This window comes from Sorex fumeus, unplaced genomic scaffold, assembly GCF_029834395.1.
Source record: "Sorex fumeus unplaced genomic scaffold, SorFum_2.1 ptg000233l, whole genome shotgun sequence".
In the NCBI taxonomy this organism is placed as follows: Eukaryota; Metazoa; Chordata; class Mammalia; order Eulipotyphla; family Soricidae; genus Sorex; species Sorex fumeus.
The window spans coordinates 2651480-2671914 of record NW_026606290.1 but is presented as its reverse complement, the minus strand read 5'-3'; the positions used below and the strand labels follow the sequence as shown (position 1 = coordinate 2671914).

The 20435-nt window shown below is 59.5% G+C and overlaps 2 protein-coding genes across 5 annotated transcripts in view; one reads left to right on the top strand and one right to left on the bottom strand.

Annotated features, from left to right (window-relative positions):
* Nucleotides 1-20435, bottom strand: part of TBC1D13 (TBC1 domain family member 13) — a 99476-nt gene that overhangs the window by 41110 nt on the left and 37931 nt on the right. The gene's annotated exons all lie outside the window — the stretch shown is intronic.
* The window catches only part of ZER1 (zyg-11 related cell cycle regulator), a 31202-nt gene that overhangs the window by 6445 nt on the left and 4322 nt on the right, over nt 1-20435 (top strand). For 2 of the 4 annotated variants that reach the window (XM_056108776.1, XM_056108774.1), the window contains exons 2-14: nt 5359-5611; nt 6560-6710; nt 6807-7243; nt 7874-8050; nt 9162-9276; nt 9366-9512; nt 10082-10249; nt 14327-14542; nt 15534-15575; nt 16269-16388; nt 16647-16762; nt 18621-18809; nt 19198-19295. In XM_056108776.1, the coding sequence (XP_055964751.1) occupies nt 5454-5611; nt 6560-6710; nt 6807-7243; nt 7874-8050; nt 9162-9276; nt 9366-9512; nt 10082-10249; nt 14327-14542; nt 15534-15575; nt 16269-16388; nt 16647-16762; nt 18621-18809; nt 19198-19295 (2134 nt within the window). In that variant the 5' untranslated portion in view covers nt 5359-5453. Of the gene's footprint in view, nt 1-5358; nt 5612-6559; nt 6711-6806; nt 7244-7873; nt 8051-9161; nt 9277-9365; nt 9513-10081; nt 10256-14326; nt 14543-15533; nt 15576-16268; nt 16389-16646; nt 16763-18620; nt 18810-19197; nt 19296-20435 lie in introns of all 4 variants that reach the window. The other 2 variants (XM_056108775.1, XM_056108773.1) reach the window with 1 other exon arrangement.

Below are 20435 nucleotides of genomic sequence, written 5' to 3'. Positions count from 1 at the left end.
TAGTTAAAATTTACTGATTTTGCACCAGGCGTGTTCAAGGGCTACTCCTGGCTCTGCTCGGGGTGATTCCTTGTGGTGCTTGAGGAACCATGGGACGCTCAGGGTTTTGTTTTGTTTGGGGTCACACCCGGCACTGCCCGGCCAGACTCCCAGAGCAGCTGAAATCCTGATTGTCTCCCATCCTGGGATTGGATTGTCCTTGACAGGTTGTTTTTGCTTGGGGGCCACACCTGGCAGTGCTCAGAGCTAACTCCTGGCTCAGGGGTCCCTACGAGGTTCCAGGATTTTAGAACCCAGGTCAGCTGTGTGCAAGGCCAGCGCCCCACCCACTGTGCGATCCTTCTAGACCCTCAACATTTTTTCCTCTTTATTTAAGCACTGTGGTTTACAGTTCATGATAGATACATTTGTTCCAGGCATCCAATATTCCAACCCCAATCCCACCACCACCGTTTCCTTCGCTCCCACCAGCATTGGCCCCATTCTCCCAACCACTCCTCAAACGTGCCCCGGCTGAAGGCCCACAGTCATTTGTTAATATTGCTTGTTAGATCTAAATGGTCGGGGCTGGAGCGATAGCACAGCGGTAGGGCGTTTGCCTTGCACGCAGCCAACATGGCCATGGCCAACCCGAGTTCGATTCCTCCGCCCCTCTCAGAGAGCCCTGCAAGCAACCGAAGAGTATCTCGCCCGCATGGCAGAGCCTGGCAAGCTACCCGTGATGTATTCGATATGCCAAACACAGTAACAACAAGTCTCACAATGGAGATGTTACTGGGCCCGCTCGAGCAAATCAATGAACAACGGGAGGACAGATCTAAATGGCTCAAGCGGGCCCAGTAATGTCTCCATTGGAGATTTTGTTGTTACTGTGTTTGGCATATCAAATACATCACGGGTGGCTTGCCAGGCAAGAAAAATGCTTCGGGGGCTGGAGCGATAGCACAGCAGGTAGGGCGTTTGCCTTGCACGCAACCGACCCGGGTTCGATTCCCAGCATCCCATATGGTTCCCTGAGCACTTCCAGGAGTAACTCCTGAGTGCAGAGCCAGGAGTAACCCCTGTGCATCGCCAGGTGTGACCCAAAAAGCAAAAAAAAAAAACCCAAAACTTCAGTAAGAGAAAATCTGGGAAAATTGTTACATCTTCCCCTCGGGACATCAGGTCCTTGTCTGAGGGTTGGCTGAGCTGTGGTTGCTAGCGGGGCCTTCTGCAACAATGTTTTTGTTAATCTGGCTCAGTTGTCCTCTCAGTTGCATTCTGGTCCAATCTGGTCTGCGCCTGCCGGGATGTGAGGATCCTAGAGTTTGGAGGTGCTGCTCCAGAAAGTCCCAGGTATTTCCCGGAGCAGTGAGTGTAGGTAGCGGTTGCGGTTGCGGCGGTGGGCTCTCGTGTGGCTGCTGGGAGTATGGGGAGGTTGGGGGGAGGTTGCCCCCCTCTGAGAATGCCCAGAGTTTTCAACTCCCCCCCCCCTCTAAAAACACCCGGATGTACCTGAAGTTGTTGGCAGTCCGGCATCTGGGAGCTCAGTTGTGAGGTGGTGGAGTCTGGCCGTTTGCATGGGGCAGATTTTAGGGCGGGAGCCTGGCGGCCGGGTCTCCAGCAGGGTGGGACTTGGCCCACCCCCTGCAAGGTCGCCCTGGTGCTCTCAGCTCGGGACCGTGAATCTGAGAAATTTTTGCAGCCAGTTGATCTCTGGAGGTTTGGTCACGAGTCTGGGAGCTGCTCAGCCCTTGTCAGTGGAGTTGTCCGGGCAGGCTCCCAGGGGTGGGCGGGAGGGTCCTGCCAGCTGCGCCGGGAGGTCAGGCATCGGCGAGTGCAGGCACCCTGGGCTTTTGTAACAGGTGTCTCCTTCACAACTGTTTTCAGTGACCACATAGGGCGGGAGCAAGAGCACAGCCGGGAGGGCGTATGCCTTGTGCGCATCGACCCGGGTTCGATCCCCAGCACCCTTAGGGTCCCCTGAGCCCACCAGGAGTGACCCCAGAGCACAGAGCCAGGACTCAGTCCTGAGCACCTCAGAGTGTGGCCACAGCTAACTCTGCAGCAGCGCCCTGCTCCCAGGACAGAGGGCAAGGCCACGGGGACATTGGCCTGGCATTGGCCAGGCTGGGGGGCAGCAGTGCCCGGCAGCTCCTTCCACACAGGGGGTCCTGTGGGCCATGTGTGCACATGTGTATGTGCATGTGCGTGTTTGCATGTTGTGTATATGTGTGTGCATGTGTGTATACACATGTGTGCGTGTCCATGCTTGTGTGCGCGGGTGCTTGGTGCAGGGAGCATGTTTTCCCGACTCTGGCGCGTCACCGTGGGTTTGACCTTCCCTGTTCTCCGCAGGCTTTGGGAGGTGACTTGCAGGAAGCAAGGTTCCCTGTGGTCGCGTGTCGGTTCCGGCCGTCTCAGGGAGCGCTGTGCTTTCAGATCTGGCCCCAGAAAAAAAACCTGCAGGTTCTTTTTCTGACTTTTGTGAGCTACATTCGTCGGTGCTCAGTGCTTGCTCCTGGTTCTGTGCTCAGATCATATGTGGGGGCTGGGGCTCAAACCCTGTGGACCGTGTGCCAGGCAAACGCCCTCACCCTCCCTCTTAGGCGCCCCCTCGGGTGCTTTGCGTGGGGAGCTGCTGGGAGCCGTGGGCGGTGTGTGTGTTGGGGGCGCCCTTATCTCTGCGTGCCTGCTGGCTGCGGGCCTGGGCAGATGTGTGTGTTCGTGCTGGGTGGGTGGTGCCAACAGTGCTCCTGTCACTCCCCTGCCACCCTTGCAGGGAGCTGCCGACTGCTCTGCCCCCCTTCCTCCAGGATGGCCGTGAGCTGCCCACGGGAGATGGGAGGGGGTCTGCGGGAGGCGGGCTGCCAGGGTCTCATCGTGGCCCCCACCCCCGAGCCTTTGCGGCGTTTGAGTCTGCTGTGCCCTCTCGTATGCAGTGCCCGTTCCTCTCCACTCCTGTCACTCAGGCACGTGTCCTTGCAGGGTTTGGCCTGGAGCCCAGGTACTGATGCGAGCTGGGCTCTTCACACACACACCCCCCACCCCTGCCGGCCCCGATGCCCGTCCTTTGGGAAGAGGGTTCGCTGGGGCTAGGGGCAGCGGCACTTGCCTGTGCCAGGCCTGGGCTTGATCCCTGGAACTGCAAAACAGAAAGTGATGGAGTGGCCTCAGGAGATGGCTGGCTGAGACTGTCTGACCCTCAGCACCGCCTGCTTCCCTGAGCGGCCCCGGTACCTCCCCAGGAGCAGGCCTGGAGCGCCGGGCCCACAAACAGAAGAGAAACAAAAGAGAGAGATGTGCAGAAGTTGTTCAAGTATTCTGGGTGCAGCGCCTTGGTGGGATCAGCCAGCGCAGCAGCTTCTGCCATAGCAGTGACCTTCCCCACATGACATCTCCTTTAGGGGGAGGAGGGTCCCCGCCTGTGCTCAGGGCTAACTCCTGGCTCTGGGCCCTGAGGTCACTTTTGGTGAATCTCAGGGGACTCTGTGTGGTGCTGGGGATCGAACCCGGCTCAGCAACGCCTTTACTGCCGTTCCCTCCTTCGGCTCTCTAGTGACGTCTCCTCGCGAGACCCCCTCCGCTGTGAGGTGGTCCAGCCTTCAGCATGTTCAGTGCGGCTGTTGGGAGGCCGCTCCCCGTCGGTGCCAGTTGCTTTATCACTTGCCCCTTATGGGGAGCTTTTTTTTTTCTTTAAATGATGTGGGGCGGCACACCCCACATTCCTGGGGCTGCTGGGCCCTGGTGGTATCAGATGCCAGCCCCCAGGCCCCCCCCATGCCAGGCCTGTGCTCTCCCACTCTCCACCGCCGGGGCCCTTGGTGGGTGCTTTGCGTCCTGTTTAAGAGTTTATTATTATTTTTTTTTAGTTGGTTGGTCTTAGGGTTTACTCCTGGCTCTGTACTCACCAGTCACTCCTGGAGGGGCTCGGGAGACCGGGTGGGATGCTGGGGATCCATCCCAGGTCAGCCTTGTACAAGGCAAGCGCCTACTCATATGCAGCCGAGCCGGGTTCCGCCATGGGCACTGCCTGTGGGCAACCCCGATCACCACCACGGGTCAGTCCTTGGGGTGCTGGGCCAAGGGGTTGAACCCAGGGCTTCTGTACACCGGACATGTGCTCCAGTGCCGTGCCTGCTGCCAGGGTCCCTCACATACAGCAGAGAGTAGCAGCTGTGTGGTCTCCCGCTCACTGTGTGGGTCCCCGTGCAGCTGGCCCACCGCGTGGGGCTTCCCCTCCCGTCGGTAGCTGGTATTTGCACATCTGGCCTGTTCTGAGTAAGACTACTCTGAATACTCAAACCCCAACTTTTGTGGTTAATTTCCCTTTTTTGGGTGGGGGGTTCACACCTGGTAATGCTCAGGGGTTACTCCTGGCTCTTCACTCAGGAATTATTCTTGGCAGTGCTTGGGGGCCCCTTAGAGGATGCTGGGAATCGAACCCGGGTTGGTCATGTGCAAGGCAAATGCCCTACCTGTTGTGCTATATCGCTCCAGCCCTGGTTTAGTTTCTCCTGGGAGAAACCTTTGGCTCTTCATTCCAGGTGCCTCTCTGCAATCGTGTTAATATTAGTGCTTCAGGGCCGCTCCCTTACTGTGTCTCACCCCGCCAGAGTGCCAGGCCTTCCACACACTCTCGGTCTCTTCCCGTCACCCCCCACCCACAGACCCAGCTGTTGAGGTGGATTCTCAGGGTCTCTGAGACCGTTGGCAACTAGCAGACCCATTGTTCTGTGTGTGTGTGTGGGGGGGAACATGGAGAGTTGGGGGGTCCTCCAGGTGCTGCTCAGGTGGCCTGGGGTCCCCTCCCAGTGATTCCTTTTTTCCTTTTTTTAAAATTTTTGGGGCCATAGCAATGCTCAGGACTCATTCCTGGCTCCACACCCAGGGGTCAGTCCTGGCAGTGCTCGAGGGGACCACATGGGATGCCGGGCATCAAACCTGGGTCTGCTGCGTGCAAGGCAAGTGGCCCGACTGGCCGTGCTGTCGCTCGGGCCTCTCCTTCCAGTGGTCCTCACGCCCCCAGGCTCGTGGTTCCGGGCCTGGAGGATGCGGTGCTGCTCGGACCATCCCAGGCCGGGATTCCCCATGTCCCTGTGGGGCTCAGCATTGAACCAGGGCCGCCACATGCTTTTGCTCTGTGCTGTATGGGTGTGTGTCTCAGACCCCCTTTGAGGTCAAGAGGGGCAGATGGGAATACGGCCCCTTTGGTCCCATCCGAACCTCAGTTCCCCCTTTTCCTGCTGGCTGACATTCAGGAGGGGTGGGGGGCGCGCTGTGTGTGTGGATTGTGGCTCAGCCAGGGAAAAGGCTGGGGGTCGGGCTGCCCCCTGACCCCACATGACCGCAGACTCACTCTCCTCCTCCATGGCGCAGGCCCCGGCACCCCCATGATCCTGTGAGTGCGGGACTCGCCATTGCCCCTGGGGGCCCCCCCCACCGTGGAGTGACCTCCCCCAGCCCTCTCCAAGATGGCGTCCGACACCCCTGAGTCCCTGATGGCCCTCTGCACCGACTTCTGCCTGCGGAACCTGGACGGCACCCTGGGCTGCCTGCTGGACAAGGGCACCCTGCGGCTGCGCCCTGACATCTTCCTGCCCAGCGAGATCTGTGACCGGCTCGTCAATGAGTGAGCAGGGGCCAAGCATGCGTGTGTCTGTGCACTCGTGTGTGTGTGTGTGTGCACACATGTATGTGCATGTGCATATGTGTGCGTGTATGTGTTTGTGTATATCTCAGTGTGCGTGTGTGTGTATCTGAGTGCATGTGTGTTTGCGTGTGGGTGTGTATCTGAATGTGCATGTGTGTTTGTGTATGTGTGTGTGTGTGGCCACGAGCACATGCCATTGGTGAGTAAGGATACCTACAGACTCACCCCCAGAGCCACATTCAGAGTGGACTACATCCCTTCTAGGGACTGCTCATGCAGAGAGGCTTCTAGAACTTGATCCGCAGGCCCAGTCTTGGAGTTTGGTCTGCATGCCCAGAGGGGGGTTGGGAGAGTGAGGCCAGAGCACCTCTGGGAGAGCATGTGAGGCTTTCATGGTTGGGGGGTGCTTGAGTCAGGCCCGTGCCACGAGGGACATTCAGGTGCTCAGTGCTGAAAGGCCAGGCCCGGAGCTGTAACACAGCGAGGAGGGCACTTGTCTTACACACGGCCTACCGGGGTTCGATCCCTGTTACCCCAGATGGTCCCCGAGCCCACTAGGCGTGATCCCTGAGCACAGCGTCAGGCGAGACCCTTCCCAAACCCCAGACTGTAGAATGGGTCCTCTTTGAGCTGCTGGCCTGCAGGCTTGGTTGAGTGCTTGCCCCCACCCCACCGGGACCCCAAACTCCACAGCTTCCTGCATTCCCACTTTGGAAGGTGCTGGGAGAGGGGAGGAGGGAACCAGCAGTTGCCAGAGGACAGGAGTGTGCGCACTGGGGGTGGGGGGAGTCCTGGGAGGGTGTCTTGGGGGCGGCAGGCATGTGCGTTTGTGAAAGTGTCTGCGGGGCTGGGATAGAGGAGGTGCCCTCAGGATTTGCTGCTCACCACATCCCCTGAGCTGGGCCCTCTCCCCCCCTATCCCCTCAGGTACGTGGAGCTGGTCAACGCCGCCTGCAGCTTCGAGCCTCACGAGAGCTTCTTCAGCCTCTTCTCCGACCCCCGCAGCACCCGCCTGAGCCGCCTGCACCTGCGGGAGGACCTGGTGCAGGACCAGGACCTGGAGGCCATCCGCAAGCAGGTGAGCGGGGCCGGCCTCCCCTCAGCCCACCCCCCCACCCCCCGCCGTGGGCAGTGCCGGTGCTGACCTGACCGCCCGGTGCGGGCGCCTCCCCAGGACCTGGTGGAGCTGTACCTGACCAACTGCGAGAAGCTGTCGGCCAAGAGCCTGCAGACGCTGCGGAGCTTCGGGCCCACGCTCGTGTCCCTGAGCCTCTATGGCTGCGCCAACATCTTCTACGAGGAGGAGAACCCAGGGGGCTGCGAGGACGAGTGTCTGGTGAACCCCACCTGCCAGGTGCTGGTCAAGGACTTCACCTTTGAGGGCTTCAGCCGCCTGCGCTTCCTCAACCTGGGCCGCATGACCGACGGCGTGCCCGTGGAGCCCCTGCTGCGGCCACTGCGTGCGCTGGCCGCCCTGGACCTGTCGGGCATCCAGACGAGCGACGCAGCCTTCCTGACCCAGTGGCAGGACAGCCTGGTGTCCCTCGTGCTCTACAACATGGACCTGTCGGACGATCACATCCGTGTCATTGTCCAGCTGCACAAGCTGCGGTGAGCAGCGCCTGGCCGCCAGCGTCCCGCACGGCTGCCGGGGGAGGCGGGGGGCTGGGGGTCTCCTCCAGCCCTGGCGGCCAGGGCTGGGCCCGTTCCCCGCCCCCGTGGTCTCCTGCACCCCTTGGGCCTAGCCCTGGCGGCCCCCAGGCAGAGGTAGATGTCTGGTGTATTTGTTTTGTTTGGAGGCTGCACCCAGTGGGACTCAGGGGCCACTCCTGGCAGTGCTGGGGGGGCCCTCGGGAGTGCCAGGGATCGAACCCAGGTAGGTTGTGGGCAAGGCAAGACCCCACCTGCTGTACTATCGCTCCAGCCCCCACTCCCAAAAAGGATCTGGATCCGGAGGTTTCTTTTCCCCAGAATATCCTGCAGTGGGGATGACAGGGGGTTCTTGCCAGCCCTGATCCAAGGGGTTTAGGGTCTCCCCACCCCGATTCAAGGGTTCCAGGGTGTCCCAGCCGTGATCCAAGGGGGTCAGTGTCTCCCGGTCCCGATCTGAGGGGGTCAGGGTCTTCCAGCCCCAATCTTAGAGAATTGGGGTCTCCCAGCCCCAATCTGAGGGGGCCGAGATGTCCCAGGCCCCTGGGGCTGCACCCAGCTCCTAACCTGGTGCAACCCCCCTCCCCCCAGACACCTGGACATCTCCCGAGACCGTCTCTCCAGCTACTACAAGTTCAAGCTGACTCGCAAAGTGCTGAGCCTGTTCGTGCAGAAGCTTGGGGACCTCATATCACTGGACATCTCTGGCCACATGATCCTGGAGAACTGCAGCATCTCCAAGATGGACGAGGAGGGAGGGCAGACCAGGTGGGGGCGGCTCTGGGAGGTGCCCTAGGCCTGGGAGGAAGGTGCCCCCTCCCGCCCCCATCTGTGTTTGCCAGAGGAGAGGCCTGGCAGGGGTCGCAGGGGTGGGAGGGGTGCTCTGGAGTGGCTGAGACCTTGCCAGGTGCCCGGATGGGCCAGAGCCCAGTCCTAAGGCCACAGGGGGGCTGCAGTGCCCACCTCTAGGCGTAAGGAGATGTGATGCTAGCACCTCCAGCGTCATTGCAGGACGGTCAGGGTCTGCCTGGTCACCTGTCCCGGACAGTCTGGCCCAGTGCTGGCTGCAGCAGCATCTCTGGTTCCTTTTTTGTTTTGTTTTGTTTTGTTTTGGGGCCACACCTGGCAGTACTCGGGATTTACTCCTGGCTCTGTGCTTAGGGGTCATTCTTGGTGGGCTCAGGGGACTATAGTTGGATGCTGGGATTGAACCTGAGTCTGCTGTGTGCAGGGAAAAAGCCCTTCCTGCTGTCCCACCACCCCGGCCCCTGCCTCATCTCTTGTTCCACACCTTCCTGAGCAGGCCTTTGCTTCCTTCCCCGGGAGGCCGACTGTCCCCTACCCTCGGACAGAAACCAGAGAGACTGGACAGGGGTTTGTGAGAGAGCATGTGCCTGGCAGGTGGGAGGCCTTGTGTTTCGTCCCGGTGCTCATGGCCTCCAAGCTGCTCCAGACCTGAGCACAGGGCCCTTGGGCCTATACTACAGGGCTGAACATCAGTAGGAAGAGCCACGGGGCCCCCACGCCACCGAACGTCACTGAAAAAAAGTGAAAAGGCCAGAGAGGGCGGGCTAGGGCTTGCCTCGCGAGGCAGTCGGTCCTGGTTCAAACCCTGCTCTGAGCAGCAGTGGGTGGGGGCCAGGGGATCAGAGGGCTTTGCCTGGGGTTTGATCTCCAGTGACACACTGACCCCCCAAGCAAGCCAGGGACAGTCCCCCGAACTTGGCTGCACGTCCCCAGGCACCAGCCAGTGTGGCCCAAAGGAGGAGGAAGAGGCTCGAAGTGTAGAAGCAGGGCCCGGGACTGTCCCCAGCGAGGCCCCGTGCGGAAAGGGTGTCCGAGCGCCCGCTGACCTGAGTCTGCCCCCCGCCCCCCCCAGCACGGAACCATCCAAGAGCAGCATCGCCCCCTTCCGGGCTCTCAAGAGGCCGCTGCAGTTCCTGGGGCTCTTCGAGACCTCCCTGTGCCGCCTCACGCACATCCCGGCCTACAAGGTGAGGGGGCGGGCGGGTCGGCCTGGGCACCCCCCTCTCCCCGCCCCCACGCCCTCCCGGGCTGCCGAGCACCCGCTGTCCGTCCGCAGGTGAGTGGGGACAAAAACGAGGAGCAGGTGCTGAACGCCATCGAGGCCTACACGGAGCACCGGCCCGAGATCACCTCGCGGGCCATCAACCTGCTCTTCGACATCGCGCGCATCGAGCGCTGCACCCAGCTGCTGCGGGCCCTGAAGGTGGGTGCCCGAGTCCCGGCCCCGCCCCTACATCGCAGGCCACGCCCCTACATATCAGGCCACGCCCCCTCTGCCCTGCCGCTCGGCTAGGGATCTGGTTCCGCCCTTTCTGACCCACCCCATCCCTTGCCCAGTGTACCTGCAGGCCCTTTCTGGCCCCGCCCCTCCTGGAGTCTCTCCTCAAAACCCCGCCCCTCCTCCCTGCCCCTCCATGTCCCAGCGCACCTGCAGGCTCTCCTGACCTCACCCCTACAGGCTCTGTCCATTCGGGCCACGCCCCCTAAGGCCCCACCCCTCCCCAATGCACCTGCAGGCTTCTCCTCGGCACCGTTCTGGTCCTGCCCCTCCTGACCCCACCCACGAAGACCCCGCCCCTTAAGGCCTCTCCTGGCCCCGCCCCTCCGGGCTCCGCCCCTCCAGACTCCTCTCCCGCCCCTCCCCCAGGCACCTACCTGCCTAGCAGGCTTCTGACCCGTCCCCCAGTCTGAACCCACCTGACCATAGAGCCCCAGGCCCGACCCTGCCCAGAGCGACTTGCCCATCTGGCCTCCCGCCCTGTCTTTCTGCAGCTGGTCATCACGGCCCTCAAGTGCCACAAGTACGACAAGAACATCCAGGTGACGGGCAGTGCGGCCCTCTTCTACCTGACCAACTCGGAGTACCGCTCGGAGCAGAGCGTCAGGCTGCGGCGGCAGGTCATCCAGGTGGTGCTGAATGGCATGGAGTCCTACCAGGAGGTGACGGTGAGCCCCCGCCCACTAGGGCCGCCCCCGCCCCGCCCCCCGCATGCCCCTGCTCACCCTTCCTCACCTGCTGACCGCCCCATCCCCACCTGTGCACCCCCCTGCTCACTCACAGCTGCTGGGACCTGGCCTGGCGCCCACAGCTGCCTTTCCCCCAGCACCTGGTCTCGGCACTGATTCTCCCCGCGCTGAGCACTCAGCCTTCTGCCCAGTAGCTGTGCTTTGGGGCTGGTTTTCAGGCACTGCTTGCATTCTAAAAAGCGGCTGAGTTTTGCCATTGGGGCTGGGCCTGGAGCTCAGCAGTAGACCCGGGTTCCATCCCCCGCACCAAGAGCTAGAGAGGAGAGGTGCCATATCCTCCTCCAGAGTGTCTAGCATCTTCGGGGTGTCTGTGCTCCAGGTTGGGTTTCGTGCCTGTGTCTTTGGTGAATGAGATTGGATCGTGACTACTGTTTCTGTAACAAGGATTTTTATTTCAACGGTGTCCAGTGTGTGTAGACCTCATATCTAACCAACGGTGTTAGAACAGAATCTTAAGAATATTGTTTCCTTCTGATTGCAAAGGAGGACGCTTGAGCTGGAGAGATAATCCAGTGGGCTCTTGGCTGTCTATGAAACCAGCTGGGGCTCAGTCCCCAGCACCACAGACAGTCCCCAGACCATCACCTGGAGTGACCCCTGAGCACAGAGCCCGGAGTAAGCCCTGAGCAATGCAAGGTCTATCCCAGTTCCCCACCCTCTCCCCCACAGAAAACCAAGATGCTGAGGTAGGCCGGAGAGAGAGCTCAGAGAGCTGAACACTCGCTTTGCATGTGAAGGGCCCAGGTTTGATCCCCGGCATCGCCTGGTTCCTGAGCACTGGGGGGCAACCCCAGGCACCAAGCCAGGAGATGTTTCTGAGCATCGCTGGGTATGGCCCCCTAACAAAAACACAGAGGAGGAGTCTGGGTACTGCAGAGCCAGGAGCAAGCCCTGAGCGGCACTGGGTATGGCTGTAAAAAGCGGAGAAGAGACAGAGCAAGGAAGGGAGCAGCTCCGGTGGATGGAGGTCCCAGGTTTCATCTCTAGCTCAGGAAGCAAAATGCGAAAGGCTTAGTCAGCTAACAAACACAAGAAACCCAGACCTTCTGCTGCTCCTCCAAGATGGACTCTGGCCACTCTGGAGCTGAGAGTTGGTGTCACACACACACAAACACACACGGTGGGGTGTCTCTCTCTCTCACACACACACACACACACACACACATGGTGGGGAGCAGACCTGGGCTCCCATTTGCAGGGGCTGCAGTGGGCGAGCTAAACCAGCCCTGCTGGTTTAGCTCAAAATCACAGGAAATCAGATGGCTTTGAGGTTCTGGGCCTGGGCAAGTCATGGATGGTCTCCCCGAAGTGGTTCAGATGCAACTTGTCTGTCCTAGGTGGACACATGGCCATTGCATGCCGAGACTCCAGGAGGTATCTGGGTCACTGTGGATTATTTCCTTTTTGTCCTCTTTCTCCAAATATTGATATTTGTTTTGCCTCATCAAAACTCCAAAGGTGATCAGTTCTGGGCAATGAAATAGGTACATGAACCTTCCTGCTAAGAGAGTCTTGTTTGCACTTTTACAGTGAGTTTATATTGCTTTTTTAAAATTTAGTATTTATGAAGTTGTTCACGATAATTTGTTACATTTAATATTCCAACATCAGTTCCACCACCACTACAACTGCCCGCCGCTATATTTTGAATGCATTCAACCTAACCCCCAAACCCTGCCACCAAAGCAGAAACTAAAAAATGTATTTTTTATTGCTTATGTATAATTCACTAAAAATGATTCCAAAAGTTTTCTTAGAGGAAAGTGTGTGGAGACTGTCGTATCTCTCCCTAGAGCCAGTAAGCCCTTGTATAAAAGATTACCAACAAACGTCGTGTGCCACTCTCCAGGAATTCTAAAATTTGGATGGTGACTTTAAGGTCCAGAGGCATCTCTGTGACATATCGTTCTATGTTGCTCTCTTCCGAGAACTGTATTAGAGTCTCTGGATCATGACCGTTAAAATGAGCTTAGATGGCACCAGAGGCAGTTCTTGGGCATGACTGCCAGGCTACTGGAAGCACAGGGAGATGGCAGATCACCCATTCCCGACCGTGCGATACCGGAGATTTCAGTCACACATACCTGGATTTTTCTTAAGATTCACTCATGGATGAGGCTGTCCAAGCCTGTGGAAAGCAGCCGTGAGCATGGCAGCACTTGAGTTCTGGTGCTTGTGTTTGCTGAATAAGCTCTGAGTTCTGCCAGGGCTCGGCTGGGGTAGGGAGGGGAACTCACCTGCCCCCCTCCCCCCGGGTTTCCCTGGGTGAGACAGCCTGGCACAGGGTCTGGAGGTATCTCGGTGACGTATCTCGTATTGCTTTTGTCACTGAAATTTTTTACCCAAAATGAAAACATATATGGGGCCAGAGAGATAGTACAGCAGATAAGGTGTTTGCTTTGCACACAACTTACCCAGGTTCGATCCCTGGCACCCCATATGATCTCCTGAGCACTGCAAGGAGTGATCCCTGATTGCAGAGCCAGGAGTAGCCCCTGAGCATCACCAGGTGTGTGTGTGGGGGGTGCAGGGGGAAACCTGTTTATTCCATAAAGCTGGGGGAACCAAGCCATAACCAGCAGTGGTAGCTTCTCATTTCCATGATTAGTAAATAAATGATTTTCCACGTCTGTGAGAAAGGATAGAGTGAAACTACACAGCAGAAAAATACATCGAGGGGCCAGATCGATAGCACAGTAGGTAGAATGTTCTCCTTGCAAGCAGCCAACCTAGGTTTCCAGCATCCCATATGGTCCCCCGGCACTGCCAAGAGTAATTCCTGAGCAACACACTGGGTGTGACCTAAAAAAAAACACACCGAGAAAACTGTTAAACTTAAAAATTGTTCCCGGGGGTGCTGTAGCAATAGCACAGAGGGTAGGGCGTTTGCCTTGCACACGGCCAACCCGGATTCGATTCCCAGCGTCCCATATGGTCCCCTGAGTACCGCCAGGGGTAATTCCTGAGTGCAGAGCCAGAAGTGACCCCTGTGCATCTCCGGGTATGATCCAAAAAGCAAAATAAAATTGTCCCCAGGGCCAGGGAGAAGGGTTCAGAGGGTTTTGCATTCGCTTTGCAGGTGGGAGAGTTTGCTCCCTGACACTGCTGGTCTAAGAGTGTCTGGGTGTGACCCAAAAGCCAGAGAAGGAAAGCGTCAGCAGTGCAGGGGAGTTAGGCTGTGGGTGTACAGGTCTCTTCCTGACCTTCAGGGTCAGTGGACGCTGCCCCGAGAGAGGCCCCTCCGCGTGCAGGGACAGCAGGTGTGCACCCACGAGGGTGTTGGGTGGTTCCGAGTGGTGGACACCACATCCACCCAGCGGCATGCACGCGGCCGTCCTGCCCTGCAGTGAGCCCCTGAGTGCTCCCTGGACCCTGTGGGCCCGGAGCAGGAAGCCCATGGGGCACTCCGGAGTGCCTGCCTGCCTGCCTGTCTCCTCCCCTCTTTCTCTGTTTCATTTATTTTTGGCTTGGGGGCCACGCCTGGCTCTGCACTCAGGGATTCCTCCTGGTGGGGCTCAGGGACCCTATGGGATGCCGGGATCAAACCCAGCCCCCCGCCCCTGACAAGGCCAGCTGCTCACCTGTTGCCTGTCGCTGCGGCTGCTCCCTTCCTTGGGCCAGGTGGCACCCGGACCTTAGCACGTGCCAGACAAGTGCTCTGCCCCTGGCTCGCGTCCTGGCTGGGTGGTGGCGAAGTGCAAGCCCCCTGCTTTGCGATGGTTGGAGAAGCGCTGTCTTTCCTGAGTGAATGCCACTTTCACCCCGTCTCATTTATTTACTTTGATGCCGAGTGGTGAGGGGCAAATAAAGCTGTGTGCTTTTCTATTTTTTTTTGTGTGTGTTTTGAAAACTAAGAAGCTTTGTAGTCTCCTCCTCCAGAAAGCTTTCCTGGATTTCCGCAGCTCTGACCACTCTCAGGCCTCTAGAAAGCCCTACCCGGCTCTGCGGGGTGCCCTGACCCGGCTGCGCTTGCCTCCTGTCCCGGCCCAGGTCCAGCGGAACTGCTGCCTCACCCTGTGCAACTTCAGCATCCCCGAGGAGCTGGAGTTCCAGTACCGCCGCGTCAACGAACTCCTGCTCAGCATCCTCAACCCCACGCGGCAGGACGAGTCCATCCAGCGCATCGCCGTGCACCTGTGCAATGCCCTGGTCTGCCAGGTGGACAACGACCACAAGGAGGCTGTGGGCAAGATGGGCTTTGTGGTGGTGCGTGCATCCTGGCCCCACTTCCCTGCCGCCCTGCTCCCCGCCCTGCGCAGGTCTCCTGGGGGTCTGGGGGTGGGAAAGGGCTGCGAGATTCAGGCTGGACCCCGGGAAGGACTCCAGGATGGTGCCCGCAGCCGCTCCTGCCCCCAGTCCCTTCCGATCACCCTCTCCCTGCCCACACCCACTCCCACGGCCCAGGTGCCCCCATCATGACCTCCTAGCAGGATTCAGAAAGTATCTCAGGGGGCAGAGAGACGGCCCAGTCGGCTAGCGCCGTGGCCAGTTTGCATATGAGAGGCCAGGGTTCAGTCCCTGGCACCGCCTGGTCACTCATCATCATAATGAGTGACCCCCAGCACCAAGTGAGGAGTAACTCCCAGAGTATGGCTGGGTGTGACCCCAAAATATAAAGAAATAGGAGCAGGAAGTGGGGAGGGCACTTGCTCTGCATGCCTGAGGCCCTGTGCTGAATTCTAGCATCACACAGTCTCCTGGGCATCACCAAGTGTCCCAACACAAATGACAGGAATAGGTACCACAGGAGCTCACTTAGGGATCTAGCCTGTGCCACATGCGACCCCGAGGCCAGGTCCCGCCACCCCCAAGGGAAAGGCCAGGCCTGCACCTCATGCCATAGGAAACCACAATGCACACACACACCTGCACGCACACAAGCGTGCAGCTAACACTGGCCCGAGGAAGCCGGAAGGGCCCGCAGGACCCGAACAGCCAGGTCTGGCTCCCCCTCTCCCCGCACCCTCCGTGGCTGGGGAGGCTGAGCCCCCTGTCCTGGCCAGGACAGGACTGCCCCAGTCTCCTGCTGAGAGGGTCTTCAGACTCCCAGTCCCCTCCCAAGTAAGCTAGTGGCCTTGTCGTGGATGGGTGGGGGACCAGGACTTCCACCCCTGATTCTCCTCTCCGTCCTGGCTCTTGGGTGGGGGGCATGGAGCTCTCAAGCTCGCCCCCACAAAGGCCTCTTCTCTGCCCACAGACCATGCTGAAACTGATTCAGAAGAAGCTGCTGGATAAGATCGTAAGTGGAGGGTAGAGAGCTGGAGCCCATGCTGTGTATGTAGGAGCCCCAAGTTCAGTCCCCAGCCCTGCATCGTCCCATGAACCCCAGTAGCCGTGACCTCCAAGCCCTGAGTTGGGAGTAGCCGCTGAGGACGACAGGTTTGACCCAAAACTCTGAAAAACAGGGCTGGAGAGAGAGCACCGTGGGCAGGGTGTTTGCCTTGCACACAACTCAAGCAAAACACAGTAAGCTGAGCGACTGGAGTGATAGCGCCAAGGACCCGAGCACATCCTTGCATGTGGGAGCCCCAGGTTCCATCCCTAGCAACACACAGTCCCCTGGGTGCCAACAGGAGTGACCTCAGACAGAAACATGGCCGGCGAGGCAGTATAGCAGGCTAGACGCTTGCTTTGTGCAGGATCAACCTGGGTTTGATCCTCAGCACCACGTATGAGCCCTCTGTACTGGCAACTGGGCACAGAACCGGGAGAGATCGCCAGGCACAGAGCCAAGAGAGATCCCCGGGCACAGAGCCGCGAGAGATTCCCAGGGAGAGTCAGGAGAGATCCCTGGGCACAGCTGGGTGTAGCCAAAAGGATTAAATTGCTTCTTTCGGGAGCTCTGGGTGGGTGGACGGACGGGGCGTCCCTCCGCAGACTCAGGAGAGGCTCACCCGGGAGCGATGCTACTGAGCCCTCCCGCCTCTCCCAGTGTGACCAGGTGATGGAGTTCTCTTGGAGCGCCCTCTGGAACATCACAGACGAGACCCCCGACAATTGCGAGATGTTCCTCAATTTCAATGGCATGAAGCTCTTCCTGGACTGCCTGAAGGTAGCCCCGCCCCACCCTCCCATCGACCACGCCCACAACTAGACGAGGCCCCTCCCTGTCCACGCCCACTCATGGCCACGCCCCTCCGAGGCAGCTTCCCCGCTGCACCCCTTTCTCATCCTGCTCTAGGCTTCCCTGCCCTGTTGCTGTGGTCAGTCCCATCTGCACCCAGCTCTGGGCCTAGCGCCACGGGGCGCTGATCCCTGTGCCAGGGGCCCTCCGTTGGCGTGGCTAGCGGGCCCTGAAATCCCGTTCCAGGAGTTCCCAGACAAGCAGGAGCTGCACCGGAACATGCTGGGTCTCCTGGGCAACGTGGCGGAGGTGCGGGAGCTGCGGCCCCAGCTCATGACGTCACAGTTCATCGGGGTCTTCAGGTTGGTGCTGCTCCCCGCCGGTGCCTGGTTTGGGTTCCGCGGATGGAACCCGGGGCCTCCCACGTGCCTTCCCCCGCCACCCAGGCCACCAGGGTACTCAGAGCTCCCAAGTCTGTGCCGCAACACAGCCGCTGCCCGTGCCTAGGTGCCTGTTCTGTTTCCTTTTAGGGCCCGGCCCGGCGGTGCTCAGGACCACTCCCCGCGAGGCTTGGGGGACCGAGCGGTGCTGGGGATCACACCTAGGGCTTCTGCGTGTAGAGTATGCATGCTCCAGCCTTTGCAGCCTAGGCTTCTTTTTATCAGTGTTGCCTTTCCGGGACCAGGGAGAGAGGTCCGCTGTCAGGGGCTTTGTGTGATTCTAGTGCCTGCCCAAGCACTATAGGTTCATCCAGGGAGACCCCTGACCCCTCTTGGACGGCCCTGTTAGACCCTCACACGTAGGCACTGGGCAGGTCTGTGTCCTTGGGCCTCTTGTGTTGTGTTTTGGGGCCACACTGGGCAGTACCCAGGGCTTACTTCTGACTCTGTGCTCGGGGCTCTCTCCTGGTGGGCTCAGGAACTAGAATGGAGTGCCTGAGATTGAACCCAGGTCAACCGCATGCAAATCAAGAGCCCTTAACCGGTATATGTATACTGCCTACAGGGCCCATCCTTGGACCTCCTTATTTCCATCCTCCATAAACAGCTCCTTTATAATCGCACCCCTTTTGGTAGGTTTGATTTAGGTTTTTTTCCTTTTTGGGGGGGGGGAGTGAGGGGCTTTTTGGTATACCCACAATACTCGGGTTACTCCTGGCTCTGTACTTATGAATCAGTACTGATGGTGCTTGGGAGACCATATGGGATGCTGGGGTTTGAACCTGGGTCAGCCACATGCAAAGCAAGTGCCCTACCTGCTGGACTCTCACTCGAGTCCTGGTTTGATTTAGCTTCAAGGCTGATGATGCTCTGAGGCTGCTCCCTGCTTGGTGCTCAGGGATCGTTCCCAGGGTGATATGGTCAGTCTTACAGGGTTCAAACCCAAGTTCTCATGTGCAAAGCAGCCTCTAGATCTTGGAATTATCTCCTGACCCTGGATTCTTTTATTTTTAAAGACTTTTTTGTTTTTGTTTGGGGGTCACCCCCAGTGGTGCTCAGGGGTTCCTCCTGGCTCTGCACTCAGGAATCACTCCTGGAAGTGCTTGAGGGAACGTAGGGGATGCCGGGGATTGAATTCAGGTCAGCAGTGTTTAAGGCAAACGCCCTCCCCACTGTGCTATTGCTCTTGCCCCTTTTATTTTTATTTTTTGGTTTTGAAGCCACACCTGGCAGTGCTTAGGGCTTACTCCAGGCTCTGTGCTCAGGGATGATTCCTGGTGAGCTCGGAGGACCGTATGTGGTGCCAGGGACCGAACCCTGGTCGGCAGCATGCAAGGCAAGCGCCTTACCAACTGTACTGTCTCTCAGGCCTCCCTGGGTCTCTCTGGTTTGTTGGTTTGTTTTTGTTCGGGGGCCACAATTGTTGGTGCCCAGGGATTACTCCTGGTTCTGCACCAGGGATCACGCCTGCTGGCTTGGGGGACCTGTGGGGCGCCGGGGATCAAACCTGGGTCGGCTGCGTACACGCAACAGCCCTCTGCGCCGCAGTGTTCCCTGGCCCCAGATCTCTCTCTGCACGTGCTCTGCAGCTTGGGTCACAGCCGTGGCCTGCTGGCCCCTCCTTCAGGTGACCTGGCTCTTTTGCGCTGGTCCCTTGGGCGCGGGTGACCATGGAGGAAAGCGCGGCCCCTCCTCCTCCGGTTTGTAGGGTGGCGCCTGGCAGCTGGCAGCTGAGAGGGGTTTGGAGACTCGGGCCCTATCGTTTTCCTCTCCTTGGCAGCAACCTGCTGGAGAGCAAGGCCGACGGGATCGAGGTGTCCTACAACGCCTGCGGGGTCCTGTCCCACATCATGTTCGACGGGCCCGAGGCCTGGGAGATCTGCGAGCCGCAGCGCGAGGAGGTGGAGGAGCGCATGTGGGCGGCCATCCAGAGCTGGGACATCAACTCGCGGAGGAATATCAATTACCGGTACAGCCCCTCGCGCCCGCGAGCACCCCCCTCCCCCACATCCCCCCTCCCACTGCAGGTGGCCTGCCGGAGACTTAACATCTGGGGCCACCACCCTGTGGCCGCACATGCCAGCCTCAGGCCTCGGGCAGGGCTGGGGGATTTGGCTTTAAGGCTAAACCTCCCGAGGGGCCCCTCCCTGCCAAAGCCCCCAGTTTCTGCAACCCCCCCCCATCCCTCCCTCTTGACGCTCCCACTTCCATGCCCTGGGCTGTATCCCCTTGTCCCTGCACCCTGCTGGCCAGCTCACGCCTGGGGTTGGACCTGGGGCAAGGAGATGGACCCCACGCCCCCTCCCCCCCATGCTCCACCCCTGCCCAGAACGTGACCTTGACTTCTCCACCCACAGGTCCTTTGAGCCCATCCTGCGCCTCCTCCCGCAGGGCATCTCGCCTGTGAGCCAGCACTGGGCCACCTGGGCGCTCTACAACCTCGTGTCTGTCTACCGTGAGTGCCACCCTCAGGGGGCCTGTGGAGCCCCGGGGAGCCAGGCAGGGGCAGAGCAGGGTCTGTGCCCTGGGGCCCAGGTGGCTTGGGCGCATGGGCTGCCCGCAGATAGGCGGGCCCTGCCTCCCAGCACCCAGATAGCTGGGCAGGATGCCCGGTTTGTATTCTGACCACCCTGGTGGCGCTCAGACACCCCAGGGCCACCCCAGGCAGTACGGGGAGCCAGAATCTAACCCAGGGCCTGCCACGCATGACCCATGCTCTGCCACACGAGCCACGGCCCCTGGCTCAAGACGCTTCCTGCTCCATCAGAGCGAGTCTCTGCATGGCAGTCCCAGCAGCTCCAGAGAGAACATTCCAGCAGCTCCCAGCCATTTCCTCGGGACCCCTCTGCAGAGGGCCACATACTCAGCTGCGCCCCTCTTTTTCTCTAAATTAATTCCTTCCAGGTGTTAGTGGGGGTGTTGGTGGGGTGACGGTAACACCCACCTTGTGTGAGAGCCGTGGAGAGAGAGAACGAGCCCTGAGCCCCGCCCCACTGACTGCTGGTCTTTCTCGAGGAAGTTTCTGAGCCTGGTGTCTGGGATGTAGGCTGCCTGGAGCCGTGTCCCATCCCTGGCGTCCCTCCCCCTCACAGTGCATCAGTGCCCTCAGCTTTAAAGTGGACACATTGGCTGGAGCGATAGCACAGCGGGGAGGGCATTTACCTTGCACATGTCTGACCCTGGTTCAATCCCCAGCATCCCATATGGTCCCCCAAGCACCGCCAGGAGTAATTCCTGAGTGCAGAGCCAGGAGTAAGCCTCAAGCATTGCCGGGTGTGGCCCCAAAGCCAAAAAACTATGAAAATTTGAAAAAAAGAAATGGGCTCATAGCAGCACTGACCTCGGGTCAGGGGGAATGAGACCCATGCTCAGAGCAGTTACTGCCTCTCCCTAGCTCAGCAGCTTCCCCCCTCCCTGCCCGCCTGACCCGGGCCTGGAACCTCCAGGGGCCCCGAGCGCTTCCTCAGATAAGCCGGGCCTGGCCGGCAGCAGCCAAATCCCTGCTCGGAGCTCACTGCTCCCACCCATGAAGTGGGGACCATCAGGGCACGGGAAGGCCCATGTTCCAGATGCTGCACATGGGCCTGGCCTGGGT